Raw genomic sequence first — 17,649 nt, 5'->3', positions numbered from 1 at the left:
GATTACAATGACGAAGAAGAACCACAGAAACAGAAAAAGTAGACATGCAATGCAACTTTGAGTTGCATGCATACAAGGGGGCCAAGCTAGTTGGGGCAAGGTGTCGAAATTTTGATGCCTGCATATTTTGAAACATACGGTTGCCCACAAATATATCGATGTATGTTCATTTTTATAAATTATGTAAAATATTTCCTGGCCTCTGGAAATAAAGAGTAAAATAACTACAATGGATTGATGATTTATGCTTTGCAAGAAAGCCTTTTTCCATTTTTATTTTGTATATTTTAAGTGAATTGTTCTGTAATTATAGTCCACGTTTCGACGTTGACAAAATAAAATTCATGAAATCAGTAGTGAAATCAACAAATGAATATTTACTTTCAATGTACGTATATGCATTGCCTTTGAAAGGAATGTTGCCACCTTCAAAATGGCCCCTACATCGGCCAATCGTTTCGCTGCTACAGCGCGCTGGCGTGTATGTTGAGTTTAGTACGTGTATATCTGTGGCAGGGACGTTCACTGGTTTTGTAGGGGAAAGGTCATATACTGCGTGGGTTGTCTGTGCACCCAACAGTACATTATTTGAAGCTTTCAGGAGAACATCTAGAACAAAAAGTGTGTGTCCGACAAGTTTGGACTTTTTATTTGTCATCATGGCACTGCTCAGAGGTAATTATGCTTAAAAAATAAGTCAACGCCATGCGGATCGGCCGGTCTGCATTAGGACAACAAATTCGTCATTGGCTTTGTTTTGACATTTTGTGTGTCCATGTAATACAAACTGTCCAAAAATCAATGGAATTCATTACAAAATGAAGGGGTAGATATTGACGTTTCGCAATACTTTGTGATGCATTTCAAATTCTCAAAGAATTAGGATCCCACCTGCACCCGCTTTGACATTACTTAAAATGATTTTACATGTTAAATTATATATACTGTCGGTGTTAATATCATAATGAAATGGACAAATTAATCGGGGATACACGAATACGAGTAGTTGTAATCTGAGTGTGTGTGCAAGATTGGTATAAGTATGCCTTTTATTTCATGAAACCATGGTGTGGATGGTATGATCAATAATAACTTCTTGACTAAAAAGTCACGAATTTTTCATACTGCTCAATATTGATATATTTTTTATAATTATTATTTTTTAAATATTGGAAAATAGCTACATGGAGACCAACATTCTAAATTTAGCCAATTTTATTTTAACATAAATGCTGTTTGCTTCCTAGGGGTATTCATTGTGGCTGCCAAGCGCACGCCATTCGGTACTTACGGCGGCGTCCTGAAGGAGCACAGTGCAACAGACCTGGCCGAGCATGCGGCCAAGGCTGCCCTGGGTGCAGGAAATGTGGCGCCCGAGCTCATAGATAGTGTCATCATCGGGAACGTCATGCAGGTGTTGCACTGCTCCACATGAGGACCATTTCAATTATACACATGTTGCATATCGTTGGCCACATAGGATCATTTTAAGTACATTTTTTTATTGATATTGTAACAAATTTCAACCAGATGCATGAACACTTAAGCTTAAGGAAGATGATACAATAAAAATACCAATGTGTGTTTTTTAATTTGTTTTATGTTATTGTTTTCCAAACATAATGAAAAATGACTGAGGTACTTATGCTATGTGGCCAATGATACGTTTTTGTTTCAATTCCTTCTAGAGCTCAGCGGACGCTCCCTACATTGCACGCCATGTTGGTCTGAGGTGCGGAGTTCCCATCCCAGTCCCCGCTCTCACTGTCAATAGGCTGTGTGGATCTGGTTTCCAGTCCATCATCAATGGGGCTCAGGTAAGAGCGACCCAGAGAACACACACGTTAGGCTGAAGTAAATGACTCAGCAGTGTTTTTGTTTTTTGACACTCTCTGGAGATTGCGTTAGGCACAGTGACACAATCGAATGAGGGTGAATGCAAACTCTGCATACCCACAGTGACTTTACTAAAATATACATAATGCTGTATAGGAGGACAGAATACAGTCGAATTATATTGTTTCTAAGCCCCAAATTAATACCCTTAAAAATGTGACTGACATAAGTAGCAACCAAAAAATGTATTTAATTTTAATTGACCTACTGAATTGATTGAATTGTTAACAATATTATAAAATGCACCTGGATAAGCTGTTATAAAAATAAGACTAATATAAATAATTTCAAAACTTTTTCCACCGGTAATGTGGCCTAAGACCTGCACAACTCATGGTTTTTTTCTTCATGAGAGTGGATGTAAAAATAAACAATTGAAATAATGTGGTTGCACAAATGTGCATATTTTTATAACTTGAATGTGCTGTAGCTATGTACTTTATATACGTTAGAAATACATGCAATTTCTTCTCCACTCAGAGAAAAAAAAACCATTGTTGTGCCATGTGTGTTTTCAGGAGATTTGTGTGAAGGACTCTGAGGTGGTATTGTGCGGTGGTTCCGAGAGCATGAGCCAGGCTCCGTATGCCGTACGCAATATCCGATTCGGTACAAAATTTGGATTTGATCTCAAGGTTTGTTTTCTCTTTCTATTACACTTCACGTAGAACAAAACCTTTTTTTTTTCTTTAAATAAAGCCTCCCTGTGCCTTGATTGACAGCTGGAGGACACCTTGTGGGCGGGGTTGACTGATCTACACATAAAAATCCCAATGGGCATCACAGCAGAAAACCTGGCGGAGAAGTACAAGATTACACGAGAGGATTGCGACAACTATGCATACCAGACACAGCAGAGGTGGAAAGCAGGTCAGAGCACACTCGCACGCGATGTATATTTTGTATAAAATAGTTCAAAGACTCACCAAATGAAACAGAGAACAGTGGCAACGTTTTTTTCTTATAACATTGCAATTTTTTTATCAAAAGAATACTGTTTGCTAACTAATAATATCATGACTTTTTTCATGGACGAACAACTGTCCTGTAACATTTTTACATGCTAAACATGTAACAGCACAACTTATTTGGTCAGAATTTAATCCTCCGGTTCTGCGTAACCCTAATACTCTTTTGTAGTGAAATATATTGTTTATATTAAAATGTTTTTCCACAGCTCACGAGGCTGGCCACTTCAATGCTGAAATCGCTCCGATTGATGTGAAAGGAAAGAAAGGCAACGTGTCCATGGCTCAGGATGAACACCCTCGTCCGCAGACCACAATGGAACAGATGGCCAAACTGCCTACCGTTTTCAAGAAGGGAGGCACTGTTACTGCTGCTAATGCTTCGGTGAGTCCTCGCCACCATCTTGACTCTACCAATCTGATGTTTCAGACCATTTTCATCTGGATAAATCCAAATAGACTTTTTCAATATGCCACACATATTGCGACCGTTGATGTTCAACTAGCCATAGCTCTTCACCAATGCTGAGGCAAATATGCGGCAGTTTAAATGCGGAATTCTCTTTGTTTTATGTGAACGACGGTAATACGGCATCAACGTGGTGAGAAGGTCAACTTTCACGATCTGCTGCTCATTAGGGTGTGTCAGACGGCGCTGCCGCAGTGGTGATTGCCAGCGAGGATGCGCTCGGTCAACACAAGCTCACTCCACTGGCCAGAATTGTGGCCTATCATGTGTCGGGCTGTGACCCGAGTATCATGGGAATTGGTGAGTGCCGTTCATGTGAACAGTACAGTGAAGCATTTAGTTTGAAATGAAATGAAAGAAAATAAGTGAAGTTGTTTCAATTGCGCAGGCCCAGTTCCAGCCATCAAAGAAGCTCTCAAAAAAGCAGGGCTGTCACTCAGTGACATGGACCTGGTTGAGGTCAGTCAAAGTCAGTTCATCCATTATTTATATGGCTTATACCAGAGGTGTCAAACTCATTTTTGTCGTGGGCCACATTTTACTTGCCATTTCTCTTGGAGGGCTGTTATGACTGAAACCAAATTTTTAAAAAGTCAATTATAAGTGTTTAATCAACTATTGTTTAAGTTACTGTAATGAGGGGTTTGATTACAAGAAGATGCTTACAAAATGTCTCTTATTTATTACACATGAGAATTTTACATTTTGGTAGAGATTTTAGCGAGCATCATGGAAGTTGACACGTTTGATTAGCTTATTGTGGGCCACATAAAATGACGTGGCGGGCCAGATTTGGCCCCCGGGCCTTGAGTTTTGTCACCCACGGCTTATACTGTTCCCATACTTTTGTTAAACTACCACAAGTATCAATAATTACAATGTTTTGTCTCGCTAAAACAGGAGCTTTGAAAGGCACAAGTGTTAGCTTGTTGTTAGTTCTTGCTTTTTCGAGTGAAAACGCAAGCTAACGGTAATAGCGTTCTTGTTATTGCTTGACAAAGGAGGGTCTCGCACTGGCCGCTATTTAAAAGCGGAATTATGGTTGATGTTTTAAACAGGTGAATGAGGCCTTTGCTCCCCAGTACTTGGCTGTATCCAAGTCTCTCGGACTAGATCCAGAAAAAAGCAATGTTAACGGCGGTGCTATCGCCATCGGACATCCTCTCGGAGCTTCGGGGGCTCGCATCACTGCTCACCTGGTTCACGAGCTCAGGTAACATGGTCATGGCAAGATGCGATATCATCAGGAGTTATTTCATCTGGCTTTGAATGATTTATTTGTTTTTGGCGGCAGGCGACGAGGCGGAAAGTACGCTGTCGGATCAGCTTGCATTGGAGGCGGTCAAGGAATCGCCATCGTCCTTGAAAAGTGCTGAATGTGCTGCCAAACCATGAAGAAAAATGCCATTAATGTTGAATCACATAATCACATTCAGACAATTGCTGCTTACATACACACCACATTGCATCTTGACTCATAAGCAGAAAGGACTGATTCCTGGTTTATTCTGAGACATAGGCCTACCGCCCAATAGAATATGATTTACAGTCGGATTGTGGTTTCCTCTTAACCATTTGCAACATCACTCTATTTACAAAAATAATGGATGATACATGTTGCAGTCCGGTGTTGCCTTACTTTAAGTTAATGACATAACTGTATTCGTATTACAACCTAAAGGATGATTTGTGTCACTATTACCTCAGGATATATTAAAATGCATAAATGGTATGTATAGTATACATTTGCCTTGTATTTTGATCACTCTGCCACAGATCAGCTGTACTTTACATCTCATATATTTTGTATATCTGTGCTAGTTGATCTGAATAAAATACATTTTGGGAAGAATCTTTCAGTGGTTTATCCCAATTCAAAAGCTCAATATATTAAAATCTTAAACTGGTTAAAACAATTGTTTGTTTATTTACACAAGGTGAAATGTTCATCTATCCATTCTTATAGGCTTGACCGCAGTAGAGTAGCTGGGAAAGGTGCCAACAGACCCATTACCCTGGTGAGGACAAGCACTAGAAAAGTCATTTATTTGTATAACCCTTTAAGCACAAAATAAAGGGGGGAAATGAACAACAGTTGTAATCGATCAGATCTCGTTTGACATGGATTCGTGTATAAGACAACACTAGGTTTATACATTATGATTGTTATTTTATGTTATTTTTATGTTTATTATTGTAGAAATTTCAATTCAACCGATCCTTGTTTCATTTATCACATATACATACAGTATTAAGTTAGTATTTCCAACCATGCATTTTTTAATCTGCTTATCCTCATGAGGGTCGCAGGTTTGCAGGAGCACTACCCCAGCTGTCTCCGGGCAGTGGGCGGGGGACACCCTGAACTGGTTGCCAGCCAATCGCAGGGCACACATCGACGAACGATTCTTCACACTCACAATGACTCCTAGGTACAATTTAGAGTGTTCATTTAACCTATGGTGCATGTTTTTGGAATGCGGGAGGAAAACCACACAGGCACGGGGAGAGCATGCAAACTCCACCCAGGAAGGCCGGAATAAAACCCTGCACCTCTGCACTGTGAGGCCGACATGCTAACCAGTCGTCCAGGATGCTGCGTAATCTACATATTATGCAATATAATTGATCCCATGAGAGTTACAGGTAAAATCAAAAGGACAGAAAATACAGAGATCAATACAAATTCATGTGATATCTTGAATAAATTGATAGAATTAATTTTAACCCATTGAATCCCAATTTTTCCCAGACATTTAAAAGTCAATCAGGTGTCGTTGGTAGCCCTTTTAAGTAATCAGTAATAAAAAAAATTAGAGCCCTGTAATGTCATTGCTGTCCTTCACAAATGTGACTGGTGGGATTAAATGGGTTAAAACAGATATGAATGTAGATCTAAAAATAATAATACGTTTTCGAAATTCAAATTCAAACGTTGATGACACAATTATGCAGTCCACTTTTCCTGAATAATGTTTAAGCGCTCAGTTTCCAGGTGAAACTACAAGGACCAAAACACGCTCAAACACGTCATCACGCTGCGTCCTTATATGCGTCACTTCCCGTATGACGTTCTTTTCTTTTTAGCCAAGGTAAGGTTTTAATGTATTCGTGTGTCTGTATGAATTAAATCCAGCTCAATCCACGTTACTGAAGCAATTGTATGTTCTTAAATACGACAAAATGAATCTAATAGTTTAGACAGTGTGCTATATGTTAGTATTACTTATTCACACGCCACGATGATGAGAATATACCGCTTGATGCATCGGTCGTCAGAGGCCGCTGACTCGAGCTAATGTCGGCTAAATGCCACTGGCTAACAGAAACGTGTTTGCTCTGCGTCGTATCGGTCAGTCTTTGGTTGTGGAACTAGAAATGTGTGTCACCCCGTTTAATAATTCTAATAGAGCCCTTGTGTCATTTAAAGTAGCTTCTCCAAGGCTTGCTCAAGTTTCAAACTAGCGCGGCTTGCTCATTGGCGTGGCTTGTCCCAAGTTGTCATTTCTTGTGGGAACATATTCATTTAGCTATCAGACATGCCTGTGAGGCGTTATACAAAGAATATCGGTCGACTCAATTGTTATATTAATGACGTTTAGGCTGTGACCTCGGCCATTTGCTCATAACTTTATTTTTGGATCGAGGAGATTTGATTGAGAAACGTCTGCTTGAAGAGTTTTCTTTTTTCCGGTCGCGAGATTTGGAAACCCTATTCTATTCGGATAACGCTTTTAAACTGAAAGAAGAGTGACGAAATATTCTATTGCACATTATTGGGCCCGAGGTGCACAACTAGAGTCAAGTATGAGGACGGGTACCACCACAGTTTGGCCAAGTTGTGCAAATGTTGCCTCAGTGGCAAGCACCTAACCATCGTGCTACTGTGACTGACTTCTCAACATCGATTACATTTGCATTTGAAATTGGGATTCCACGGAAAAGTATATGTTGACTGTGATGCACTTTGACTGATGACAAGTATGTGTTACTGTGTCAGATGGCAGAGGGAGACGCAAAGCCAGTAAAGAAGGAGCGCAAGAGCCGTAACCCGGTTTTGGCCCGGGGCATCGGCCGTTACTCCCGCTCGGCTATGTACTCTCGTCGTGCTATGTACAAGAGGAAGACCAAGACCACTGAGACAAAGGTGCGGGGCACTCACCAAGATAAATCCAGGTTGCCGAATGATGTCGACTGGATGACAATATGACCCGTCATGCTATCAGGTGGAGAAGCAGCTGAAAGTCAGGCCCCGAGCCACAGTTGTCAAAACCGTTGGCGGTGATAAGAATGGAGGCACCCGTGTTGTCAAGCTGCGCAAGATGGTACGTACACACTGTTAAAACCTTACCTGTACTTAAAACGCACAAAAAAGTGGTCTATGTCAAGACAAGCTTGAGGGGAAGAATTGTTTTTTCACCCATAAGACAAAGATCTCTTTGAGACAAGAATAAATGCCACATATCCTTCCTGCTGCATTTGTGACATTGGCTAACACCCCCCAACCCCTGGTTTGGCGCAGCCCCGATACTACCCCACAGAGGACGTCCCCCGCAAATTGAAAAGCCACGGCAAGAAACCTTTCTGCCAACACAGAAGGCGGCTGCGCTCCTCCATTACACCGGGCACGGTCCTCATCCTGCTCACCGGTCGCCACCGTGGGAAGGTAGGAGTTTGAAACACACACACACACCAATCCTCAGTTTGCCATAGCGCTTCGTCCCTTTCATTTTAGTAACAGCAATGGAAGTGTTATGTTTATTGGAATTTGTCTATCATTTATAATTAATTTATAATAGTATACCCGCACTAGGACCCCAGTAGCACTTGTCTTTGTATGCCTGCTTGAAGGGGTTTGCTTTCTTCTTGGATACCATTTATGTTTTGGCTCTTGGCCTCCATGTATTTGGGGCTAGGGGGCCCACCTTTTCTTTGGCTACCTCCTTACATCTCTAGTTTGCTCCTCTCACCAGATTCTGTTAAGGGGTGTCTGGTTTAGAAACATGAAACAACCACACCTCAATGTGCCATTTTAAAGAAAACTATGAGACAATTGCGAAGAGCCCATTTCATCTTGATCCTCTTCTTTCTTGCAGCGTGTGGTCTTCCTGAAGCAGCTCGCAAGCGGTCTCCTGCTTGTCACTGGTATGTGTTTACAGCATCAATTTTAAAATACAAGTACAGCTGTTAATCCCCTCGCCTTTTTTTTAAAGGCCCCATCGTCTTGAACAGAGTACCCCTGCGCAGGGCTCATCAGAAGTTTGTCATTGCCACCACCACCAAAGTGGACATCACAGAGATGAAAATCCCGAAAACGCTCAATGACGTTTACTTCAAGAAGAAGAAGCTGAAGAGACCCCGTCACCAGGAGGGAGAGATCTTTGACACTGAGAAGGAGGTAAATAAATTCTGCCCTGGTCAAATTTGTCCCAAGAACTTGAGCCGATTGCTAATTACACCCCCGCGTGCATGTGTAGAAGTACCAGCTGACAGAGCAGAGGAAGGCGGACCAGAAAGCTGTGGACTCTCAGCTTCTGCCACTGATCAAGAAAGTTCCCCAGCTCAAAGGATACCTGCGTGGTACCTTCTGCTTGTCTAACGGCGTGTTTCCCCACAAGCTGGTTTTCTAAGCGTGTTAATAAAAGTGAATCTTAACGGCCACTTGGTCTGGACATTTTTTTATTTTACAGTCTAAATCGTGAACTGATTAATAATTTATAAGTACACATTAATGAACAGGCACTGAATGCTGAACACAAAATGTTCATTAAAAAAGACATGTAATGTAACAGACAAAAATAAATATTTTATTTTTAGATGGCCACATTTTAATCCTCAGAACAAAAATAGAAAGCACAAAAAAGGCAGCGTCCCCACACCCGCCTGGGAATGGATGCCTTTGTCGAGTCAGTAATGTGTTATAGTTGTGTGTGCGTGTGTTTCGAAGTGTGCGCGCGCTCTTAACCAGATTTGAAGAGCAGGATGGCCACCTGGCCCAAGTAGAAGTAGATGAAATGTTTGGTCTCGTGAGTCACGTAACTGCCAAAGTTCCTTCCCACGATGCAGTGCCAGGTCGGGTTGTATTTCTTGTCAAACTCCTAAGAAGAACACAGAGTTAAAAGCCCACCCTGTGTACTTTAATCTTTGCATATGTTTTGATTAAATGTGTGCACAATGAGTGGGTGCAGACTGCTGTGAAACAAGGAGCGTGGCTACTTTACACTTTTACAAAGAACCTGTGACTTATGGTGTATAGGAACAAAGGCAGCATTTTTGGGACTTCATTAATCCTCTAAAGTTGATAGACATCCCTTATTGAGATGACAGTCCCTGAATCATGCTGGTTGGCTGAAATTAAATTGTATTTTGCATGATGAATCAAGTACAATGTGTCCCTTAGTAAATGACATCATTCAATAGTTTGATACTCAATTCTTAATCAAGTTATGAAAACTAGTTCGTTTTACTCCGATATCACAGTAAACTAAAATTCTGACAAGATGAAATCAATTACTTGAATCAATTGGATGAATGTGTATTTGAATTTTAAACACGTTAGGCTCGTGCCAACACCGTACAATTTACTGCTTATACTGTACACAAAGGGTCAGATCATTTTTGTATTACCTTGGACATTACCTTTTGTATTACCTTGGACATGTGTAGTATAAGCCAAATCAAATGAAGCCACACATGATTTCAATACGCCTTGGACATGTAATCAAATATTTCCATTCAGACGATTTGTTTGTATGTTTGAGAATAACCTAATCAGACCCAAAGGCATTGGGTAAGTTGTGTACAGCAATTTGCAGGGCTCAAAAGGTCTTTTTGGCGGGGGCCGATTCGGCAAACGAGCCAAATTGCGTCTTGGCCATGGTTTTGTACCTTTTTGATGTAGGCAGCGATGTCCTTCTCGATGTTGAACTTCTCCAGGGCCTGGGTGGCACACTCCACGGCGTCCTGCTGCATGTCCTCGGACATGTCAGCATTCTTTATTACAGCTTTCCTGTCTGCCATGTCGCCCTGGGAGACGAAAACGACAACAAAACAAGATATTTATTACGTGTTACTTCATTTTGATATTACCGACCAATTTGTCGTTACGTAAGGACTACAGTAGTAGATTCGGCACTGTAATATTTGGACGCGCTATTTCCATTGGGATTGCATAACTTCCACCATTGGCGGTGTGAGTGGATGCGCGCGCTCAGTTGTTTCTATGGAGACGCGCGAGCAATACTTAACATTTTTTTAATCGTGCAAAACAACAAAACAAAAACCATTGACGTAGCCGACCTTGTTGACGCCGAAGGCACATTCATGAATCAAATGCACCGATGCCAACCAAAGCAGCGTGGAGTGGCAACACGAGCAAATTCTATGGAATATATATACACATGTAAATTAAGGAAGCTATATTTGAACGAAAAAGCTAGCATCACATGTCTACGTGCTATAATGGACGAGCTGTTGATTGGACCACGATATCAAACTGTGCATTTGTCCCTGTACTAAAAAGATTTTTTTAAAAAGCGCACAGCCTTAAATTGCATAATTCTTCTAAATAATCGCGGTTAATTTTCTTAAATTCACCTACTGGTCTGTTATTTTGGTTCTTGATTAGGTGTACACCGAGAAGCAGTCCAGTAACGTCCAACTCAAGCGAAGTGGTGCACGCGAGAGTAAAGGTGGGTGTGTTGCGCTTGGGCGCTGAGGCTACGTCGCGCTGATTGGCTGATGTCACCGCAGCAGGCGCCACGATTGGCTCACAGCGGACCGTCTGTCTGGTTTTTCTCCCTGCATTTTATTTCAGACCGTCATGCCTTGCGGCCCTTCGTTGCCTGGGAAACCACTGGCAAGTCTTGGACGACAACCGTTGTAATACGAATATAATTTCTACGCGACATTAAGATTTTTGATTCAATATTTAATTTTTTAATGCTCGATTCATCAGCTTCTAACCAACGCTGGTGTCCATAGTTTGTTTGTTTATTGAACATAAAACATATACAGTAATAAATTGACAGAAAGTAAGGTAAGTACAATAGTAAAAGGAAAGAGAAATTAGTCATCATTCAACACAATTATTATGTTCAAGGAAGTAGGAAGAAGTAAAGAACTTATCTAGTCCTACTCCGTAGGGAATGTAAGTGGAGCAACAGTGGATATAAAAAGACTCCACCCTTCTGTTCAAACGCCAGGTTTTGTGGCATAAATTAACTTGATTTAACACGAAATCCTTTTGTATTCACTTGGAAAAAAAATAGAGAAAAATCTTCAAAAATACAAAGCTTCACCAATCTAAAAAAGGGGGAAAAAAAGGAAAAATCGGATATATTGTACTGAATTCGCACAGGGTGAATTTATCAATCACATTCAACCCCAATGTGTTCTAGTAGGCCTTTCCTGACTTTTTTGTAGTCCAAGAGGCCAACAGCAACATTGAAGGACATTTATAGCTAATGCTGGTCTCACTGTTAAAGTACACATGATCTTATTGATATGTCTGTGCTACGATGTAAAGTTATTATTAAATTGTACAAAGAAAAAAAAAACGAAGCCCGGCTCCATTTTGCAAAAACATACTTGAAATCTCCCGAATGCACGTAAGAAAATGTATTTTTGTCCCATGACACCAACTTAGAACAACTGAATTTTAGTTGGGGCTAATCAAAGGCATTTTAAATGGTGGTAGCTGTGTTCCCTCCCGATAACATGGCGTTTGGGTCTCAAACTCCAGTCCGAGAGGGCCACTTTCCCTTATGTTTTCCATCTCTCCCTGCTGCAACACACCTGATTCAAATGATCAGGATCATTAACAGGCTCCTGCAGGGCTTGTTGATGAGGTGATCATTTGAATCAGGTGTGTTGCAGCAAGGAGAGATTAAAAACATTTAAGAATGCAGCCCCTCAAGGACCGACGTTCGAGACCCCCGAACATGAGTTTAAATGTGATCACGCACATTTGTGCAACTACCGGTACATTCTCCGTTTAGTTTTACATTTTACTTTCCAATGGCGTTGTACAGGTAATAGGTCACATTAAAGGTGGAAAAAAAGTTTTGAAATGATCTGTTGTTTTTAAATTCACAAAAACATCCTTACATCCTAAACATCCTTAAAACTCCTTACATTTGAACAGGGGTGTGTAGACTTTATAGCCATTGTATGGGGAATTTACATTACATATTCTCATATATAGGAGTATGTAGATATACTATTGTAAGTACAGCCATGGACATTATTTTTTAAAAGTCTTTATTTTTTTAGCCATTCAAGACTGTCCTGAATTTACAATTGTTGCTCAGAAGAAAATGATACTGCCGCATTTCACTAACAGTGAACTACAGTAGTTACCGATATTTATAACTGCCCTGAAAATAAAATAATGTAAATGCGACCACTAGTACAGCAGCCATAAACAAATGCTTGTCTTCATATTTTCATCATTTCATCATAATGCCCCCCCCCCCCACACACACACATAAGAACTGCACTGGCATGTTCTATTAAATACAAATCTAAAGCTCCATTGCATGTGCTAATCCAGATACACCTGATGACAGAGAGTGGATTGCCAATACACAGAAAATGTGATTCGGATTGGAGGAGTTGATCTTTGTCGAGAGGACACCACGAAATAAACTGCACTTCTGCATGCTGGTTGATGTGTCCCCAAAGCCACATTTTCAATACTTAAAAGTCGTCTTTGTCTTTATTCACTGCGATCCTTCGGCTCCTTGTATTTGTACTGGATGTAATCAAAGATATCCTTTTCACTATCGACCAGCAGAGGCTCCCCTGCTACACCTACAACAAAGCCACAAAGAGGAAAGATTGTTCGTTAAATGGTAACGATCACACAACACCCGACACTAACAATCGTTCCAATGGTTTACTTTAGAGTACCGGTACTGAAAAGTAGATCACGGTGTGGAAAAAAAAAAAGCATATGACTATCTTGGTGTTGATGTTTTGAGGCATAGCAGAAATGTGACCAGCCATATTTAAAAGCGGGAATTTTGTCCACTGCAGATAATAATGGAGGGAAAAGTCCAGTGTTTGATATGTAGGAAAGTGTGCAGATTTATATGCAGAGGCCCTTGAGATACAAGTGCGCTGTCTTGAGCTCTTATGGATTTTTTTATTACACAGGCCCCAATATGGAGCAGCACAATATCTATTGAATTGAAACAAAACAAAAAAATGTCAACAAATGTTTACTTATTTGCAACCATATAAATATGTCATTCACTCAGTTTTTTTGTTTAGTTTTACAAAGTAAAATGTGGAATTACATTTTAATTATGTTTTTCATGCGACCATTTGTAAAGAACACTTCACAAGACATTTTGGTGTTTTGGGGAACTGTATTATTTTTTTTTAATTGTTCAAATTTCGCATGGCATTGGTATTTTTATAGGTTCCACATAGTTTAAAAAAATAAAATTACCAGTTGCGAACGACGAGCAAACAAAGGGCATGAAAGCAGCCCAGTGATGACTCACCAGTGACCCCAAGTGGTCGTATGGTGTACTCATTGAGCGTGAAGCCCTTCTCCAAAGCGTGAGTTCTCATGTTTTTATTGAAGATGTCACTCCCAGTGAAATAGAGAACGCCACAGTAGTATTGGTCCTTGGGGATCAACCTTGAGGTAGTGGGAAGACACAAGTGTTAACCAAACAAACAATAAGAAAAAATACCCCACAATACCTACAATCAAAACATGCACACGGAGGAATATAAATCCAAGTAGCACCTGATATCAATGCGCCTGTGGAGGTATTCTTCTTCATCTTCATCTCCTTGTTGCAGCTGACAAACTCCCTGCAGAAAACAAGGCCGTCATCATGTGCTTCATGTGTACACGGACACATGCGCGTTAACGCTGCTAAACGCATGAACAGTCACACTGAACACGTGAAAGGAGCGCAAGCAGGGGGTCTTACCATGAACTTGGAGTCGCCTTTAGAGAGAGTGTCGGTCACAAAGCCAATCGACTCCAAATGTTCCACCACAGCGTGGAGGAGCTTTGGCTGAACAGTCGGTTTTAAAAGAAAGGTTACGTTTAACAACAGGGCAACACTGCATTGCATTGCATTTGGTTAACAGGCTTACTTGCTTCTCAGTCTGAGAGGTGAAGTCCGGGTGGGTCAGCAAAATATCAATATCCCCGCTTGATGCCGCGCCTGCAAATTTCAAGTGAGGGGGGTCATTCGCCACAAACACTCAACAGCGTAGTCAAGTGAGAAAACCACAGGGACGGTTTTACCTCGCCTGTAACTTCCGCAGATCGTTCCGATATAGTCAGTGTCAATCTTTGTCAACTCCCCAAGGATAAGTGTCTGTACGAGAGCAATTTTAGATCATTTGTTTTCATCTCCTGAGAGCAATATTCCCCAAAAAATTCCACCTCATTTTGTCATCCGTGAACATAGTCCACTCTCACTCAAAACATCCCCCAAAATCAGCATGGTGTGTAAAAAACATTGTGAATGTGCTTATTGTCTGTTGACATTGTTACCATTTGTTCAATAAAACAATTGAAAGGGCAGCAGTGACTGTGGCTATACTTGTCCGCTTGTGCGGACAATTTCAGTATCTTTGTGCGAGTGGTGGTAGCCTAGATTTAAATTAGCCAAGTTTGATACATTGTGTTGGCGATCGAAAATGTGCTGATATTGTTCATTACTTGGTTCGACATATTGCATTTTATCTTCTTTTTGTAAGTGTGAAATATATAAGTTCGCTTTTAATATTTGTATCCCCCCCAAGCAAAGAATGGCATTGACTAGCAATTAAAATGCATTAAAATTTAGAATATGTTATGTTATGCTCAAGCAGTCAAAAGTGTGTATTGTGCTTTTCAGGAAATTTTAATTTAAATACGACAACTGGAAAGCAAGTTTAAAATTTCAAAAGCTTTGTGAAATCAATTTGTTGTTGGAATTTTGATGATTCAATCTTTCTACCATGGACACTATTTGATTTTAGGACATGTAGTTAATCAGATAATCATTTCAAATTATTTTTGGGGGATGTATTTTCTGCGGGTAATCCGGTTTCCTCCCACATTCCAAAAACATCCACGGTCGGTTAATCATCTTTAGGTGTGGCTGGTTGTTTGTCTGTACTGCACCGACTGCCCCAAAACAGCTGGGGTTGGCTCTGGCACACCCGCAACCGCCGTGAGGATAAAGCGGTTCGGATAATAGATGAATGGAACGAGCCATTGAGAAAAATAACAAAAACTCACCTCCATCTTTTCCATTTCAGCTCGTGGAATCCTTTTCTCAAAGTCCTCAAAGTACCTGAACAGGGTAAAATGATCCACTTATCAACACAAGAGTTTTGGATTGAAGGCTTGATAATATCAGAAAACTCACTTGAGGCCAATCTGTTGATGATGGTTAAGCTTGCTTTCTATCTTTTTCAAATCTGAATACACAAAATGAAAAGAAAATTAACACACATCCAAAATGAATCCCACAGCTTGACATTGAACAAGCTACGCGCTTGACAAACCTTCAAGAGTCTTCACGCCTTCTTCGAAAAACTTCCGTGCGGCAGCCGGGCTAAAGTGAACACCAAAGAAAGAATTTGGTTAGCATTTTATACCTTTTACTCCGTTTAGGAATCGTGGGAAAGCTGGAATCTATGCCAGCTGGCTTTGACAAACGCAGTCAATATAAAGACAGACAACCATTCACACACACGCCTACAAACTATTTGGAGTGCTGAAATATTTAGCAACATTTCTTTGGTCAACTGTGATTGTAAATTTGTATGAGCTTGTATTTGTCATTTTAGACTCATACCCAATTCCAGTTACTCTTGTAAGAAAATTGATAGAAGAGCTGGTGTCGTCATTTCGAATCTGAAAAGAAACGAGAATAAAGGTTGCGTTACTAAAGTTTGTGATATTATTGAGCCATCACCGTATGAAATGTGCTTCCCATGACCTCACCTTTTCCAGTTTCCGTAGGGTTCCTGTCTGCAAGTACTCGTCAATCTTTTCAGCTATTTTAGCGCCAACGCCTTCCTGTAAATACATGTACATTCATGGAAACATGAAAACAATAGCGGAGAGCACACTTGTGATGTAGCCATTAAATTTCCACATTTTGCTGTTACAGCCTTTTCCCAAAACACACAACGCATAAAACCACATTAAGACATTGTCAACTTTTATTTTCAGCAAGTTTATGAAAAATAAAAATTAAGACATAACATGATGTTCGTAAATATTCACAGCCTTTGCCCAATACTTTGCTGATGGTATTTTTCTAGTAAAAGGAAAATTCTTTCACTTGGTAGATTCGAGACAGAAAATTATTGAGCAGAGTACACTGTGAGTCTTGAAAAAGTAAAAATTTTCTTCATTGGCTGGCAGTGAATCAGAAAACATCACTAATTCTGCAAATTATAACAACAACCCTTTTGGTGCAAGCACATACCAGTTTCTTGGCTTCTTCGCCATTCCTAATTTTTTGCGGGTATTTGGCAATTGTTGAGGCTGCTTTCCTGAACATAGAAAACCCCCCAAAACATCAGGAAAATCGTCAAGGCACGTATAGAACCCACAAAAATAAATCCTCCGTACATGAATGAATGTGGTGATGATAGAGACAAATAACAAGGACTTGGATAATGACCATATTCATATTGCATGGGAAATAATGCAAATCAGTAAACAGCCATTTACTTCTTCGGTCTTTATTTTGACAATTATAATTACCTGTAAGCATTGTACTTGTGAATTGCCCTGTTAACGTTCTTCTCGTAGTTGGCCAGCTCTGGAAACACAAGAGAACGATTTTTATTGCCCTTTAGCGACTATAGTATAGTGTCCCTTTAACAGACGGTAGCCTGCAGACTGTGCGTTTAAATCGTGTTTCGACGGTAACTAGACCAGTTAACAATTTAATTTGGTCCTTTATACACACACAGCACGGCCTCCAAAGGACAATCTCGCCGGAGCTTTTGCAGTTTAGCTCACTGTATGCAAACGTTCTTTTATTCCCGTGACAAACACCCAGATGTCAGTGTAGCTAGCGTTAGCACAACTCGGTGATTAGCTTTCTCGTCCCCCCGCCCCCAACATACCGACAAGAAAGTCTGTTATTCCCTCGTTTAAAGATTCTTGTGGTGCTTTTCTCTTGCTCATGGCGGAGTCGTCAAATTTCCGAACGTCCGGTTAAAATTTTAACGAGTTCAGACGCGCGTATAAAACATTGAAAGTCTTTGTTGAGCGCTAGTTTCTGACTAGCATAAAAGCTATGTGGACAATGAGAATGAAATACTCCGGGGTGG

The 17,649-nt window shown here is 40.5% G+C and overlaps 4 protein-coding genes across 5 annotated transcripts; 2 read left to right on the top strand and 2 right to left on the bottom strand.

The window, feature by feature from the left end:
• Nucleotides 1-516: 516 nt before the first annotated feature.
• acaa2 (acetyl-CoA acyltransferase 2) lies at nucleotides 517-5,211 on the top strand. 2 transcript variants are annotated; one of them, XM_052067507.1, is made up of 11 exons: nucleotides 517-544; nucleotides 581-675; nucleotides 1,248-1,414; nucleotides 1,689-1,817; nucleotides 2,415-2,531; nucleotides 2,619-2,766; nucleotides 3,074-3,249; nucleotides 3,504-3,633; nucleotides 3,722-3,792; nucleotides 4,392-4,546; nucleotides 4,628-5,211. In XM_052067507.1, the coding sequence occupies exons 2-11, from the start codon at nucleotides 660-662 to the stop codon at nucleotides 4,707-4,709; spliced, it is 1,191 nt and encodes a 396-aa protein (XP_051923467.1). In that variant the 5' UTR covers nucleotides 517-544; nucleotides 581-659; the 3' UTR covers nucleotides 4,710-5,211. The 2 variants fall into 2 exon arrangements, with proteins under 2 accessions (XP_051923467.1, XP_051923466.1); XM_052067506.1 differs by having other exon boundaries at nucleotides 517-675.
• Nucleotides 5,212-7,303: 2,092 nt separating this feature from the next.
• On the top strand, nucleotides 7,304-8,994 carry rpl6 (ribosomal protein L6). Its single transcript, XM_052067283.1, has 6 exons — nucleotides 7,304-7,480; nucleotides 7,560-7,658; nucleotides 7,856-7,999; nucleotides 8,430-8,478; nucleotides 8,547-8,731; nucleotides 8,811-8,994. The coding sequence occupies exons 1-6, from the start codon at nucleotides 7,334-7,336 to the stop codon at nucleotides 8,961-8,963; spliced, it is 777 nt and encodes a 258-aa protein (XP_051923243.1). The 5' UTR covers nucleotides 7,304-7,333; the 3' UTR covers nucleotides 8,964-8,994.
• Nucleotides 8,995-9,119: 125 nt separating this feature from the next.
• Nucleotides 9,120-11,033, bottom strand: dynll1 (dynein, light chain, LC8-type 1). The gene is made up of 3 exons (XM_052067317.1): nucleotides 10,934-11,033; nucleotides 10,222-10,359; nucleotides 9,120-9,431 (listed from the first exon to the last, which is right to left on the bottom strand). The coding sequence occupies exons 2-3, from the start codon at nucleotides 10,351-10,353 to the stop codon at nucleotides 9,294-9,296; spliced, it is 270 nt and encodes an 89-aa protein (XP_051923277.1). The 5' UTR covers nucleotides 10,354-10,359; nucleotides 10,934-11,033; the 3' UTR covers nucleotides 9,120-9,293.
• A 276-nt stretch (nucleotides 11,034-11,309) lies between these two features.
• On the bottom strand, nucleotides 11,310-17,646 carry polb (polymerase (DNA directed), beta). The gene is made up of 14 exons (XM_052067266.1): nucleotides 17,443-17,646; nucleotides 17,075-17,132; nucleotides 16,794-16,860; nucleotides 16,304-16,378; nucleotides 16,155-16,213; nucleotides 15,862-15,911; nucleotides 15,723-15,774; nucleotides 15,593-15,647; nucleotides 14,609-14,681; nucleotides 14,455-14,525; nucleotides 14,286-14,372; nucleotides 14,096-14,163; nucleotides 13,845-13,984; nucleotides 11,310-13,146 (listed from the first exon to the last, which is right to left on the bottom strand). The coding sequence occupies exons 1-14, from the start codon at nucleotides 17,501-17,503 to the stop codon at nucleotides 13,052-13,054; spliced, it is 1,011 nt and encodes a 336-aa protein (XP_051923226.1). The 5' UTR covers nucleotides 17,504-17,646; the 3' UTR covers nucleotides 11,310-13,051.
• Nucleotides 17,647-17,649: the final 3 nt, after the last annotated feature.

The sequence above is a fragment of the Hippocampus zosterae genome, chromosome 6 (assembly GCF_025434085.1).
Source record: "Hippocampus zosterae strain Florida chromosome 6, ASM2543408v3, whole genome shotgun sequence".
NCBI lineage: Eukaryota > Metazoa > Chordata > Actinopteri > Syngnathiformes > Syngnathidae > Hippocampus > Hippocampus zosterae.
The sequence above is the reverse complement of the archived record's forward strand: the minus strand, read 5'-3'. Positions and strand labels throughout refer to the sequence as shown.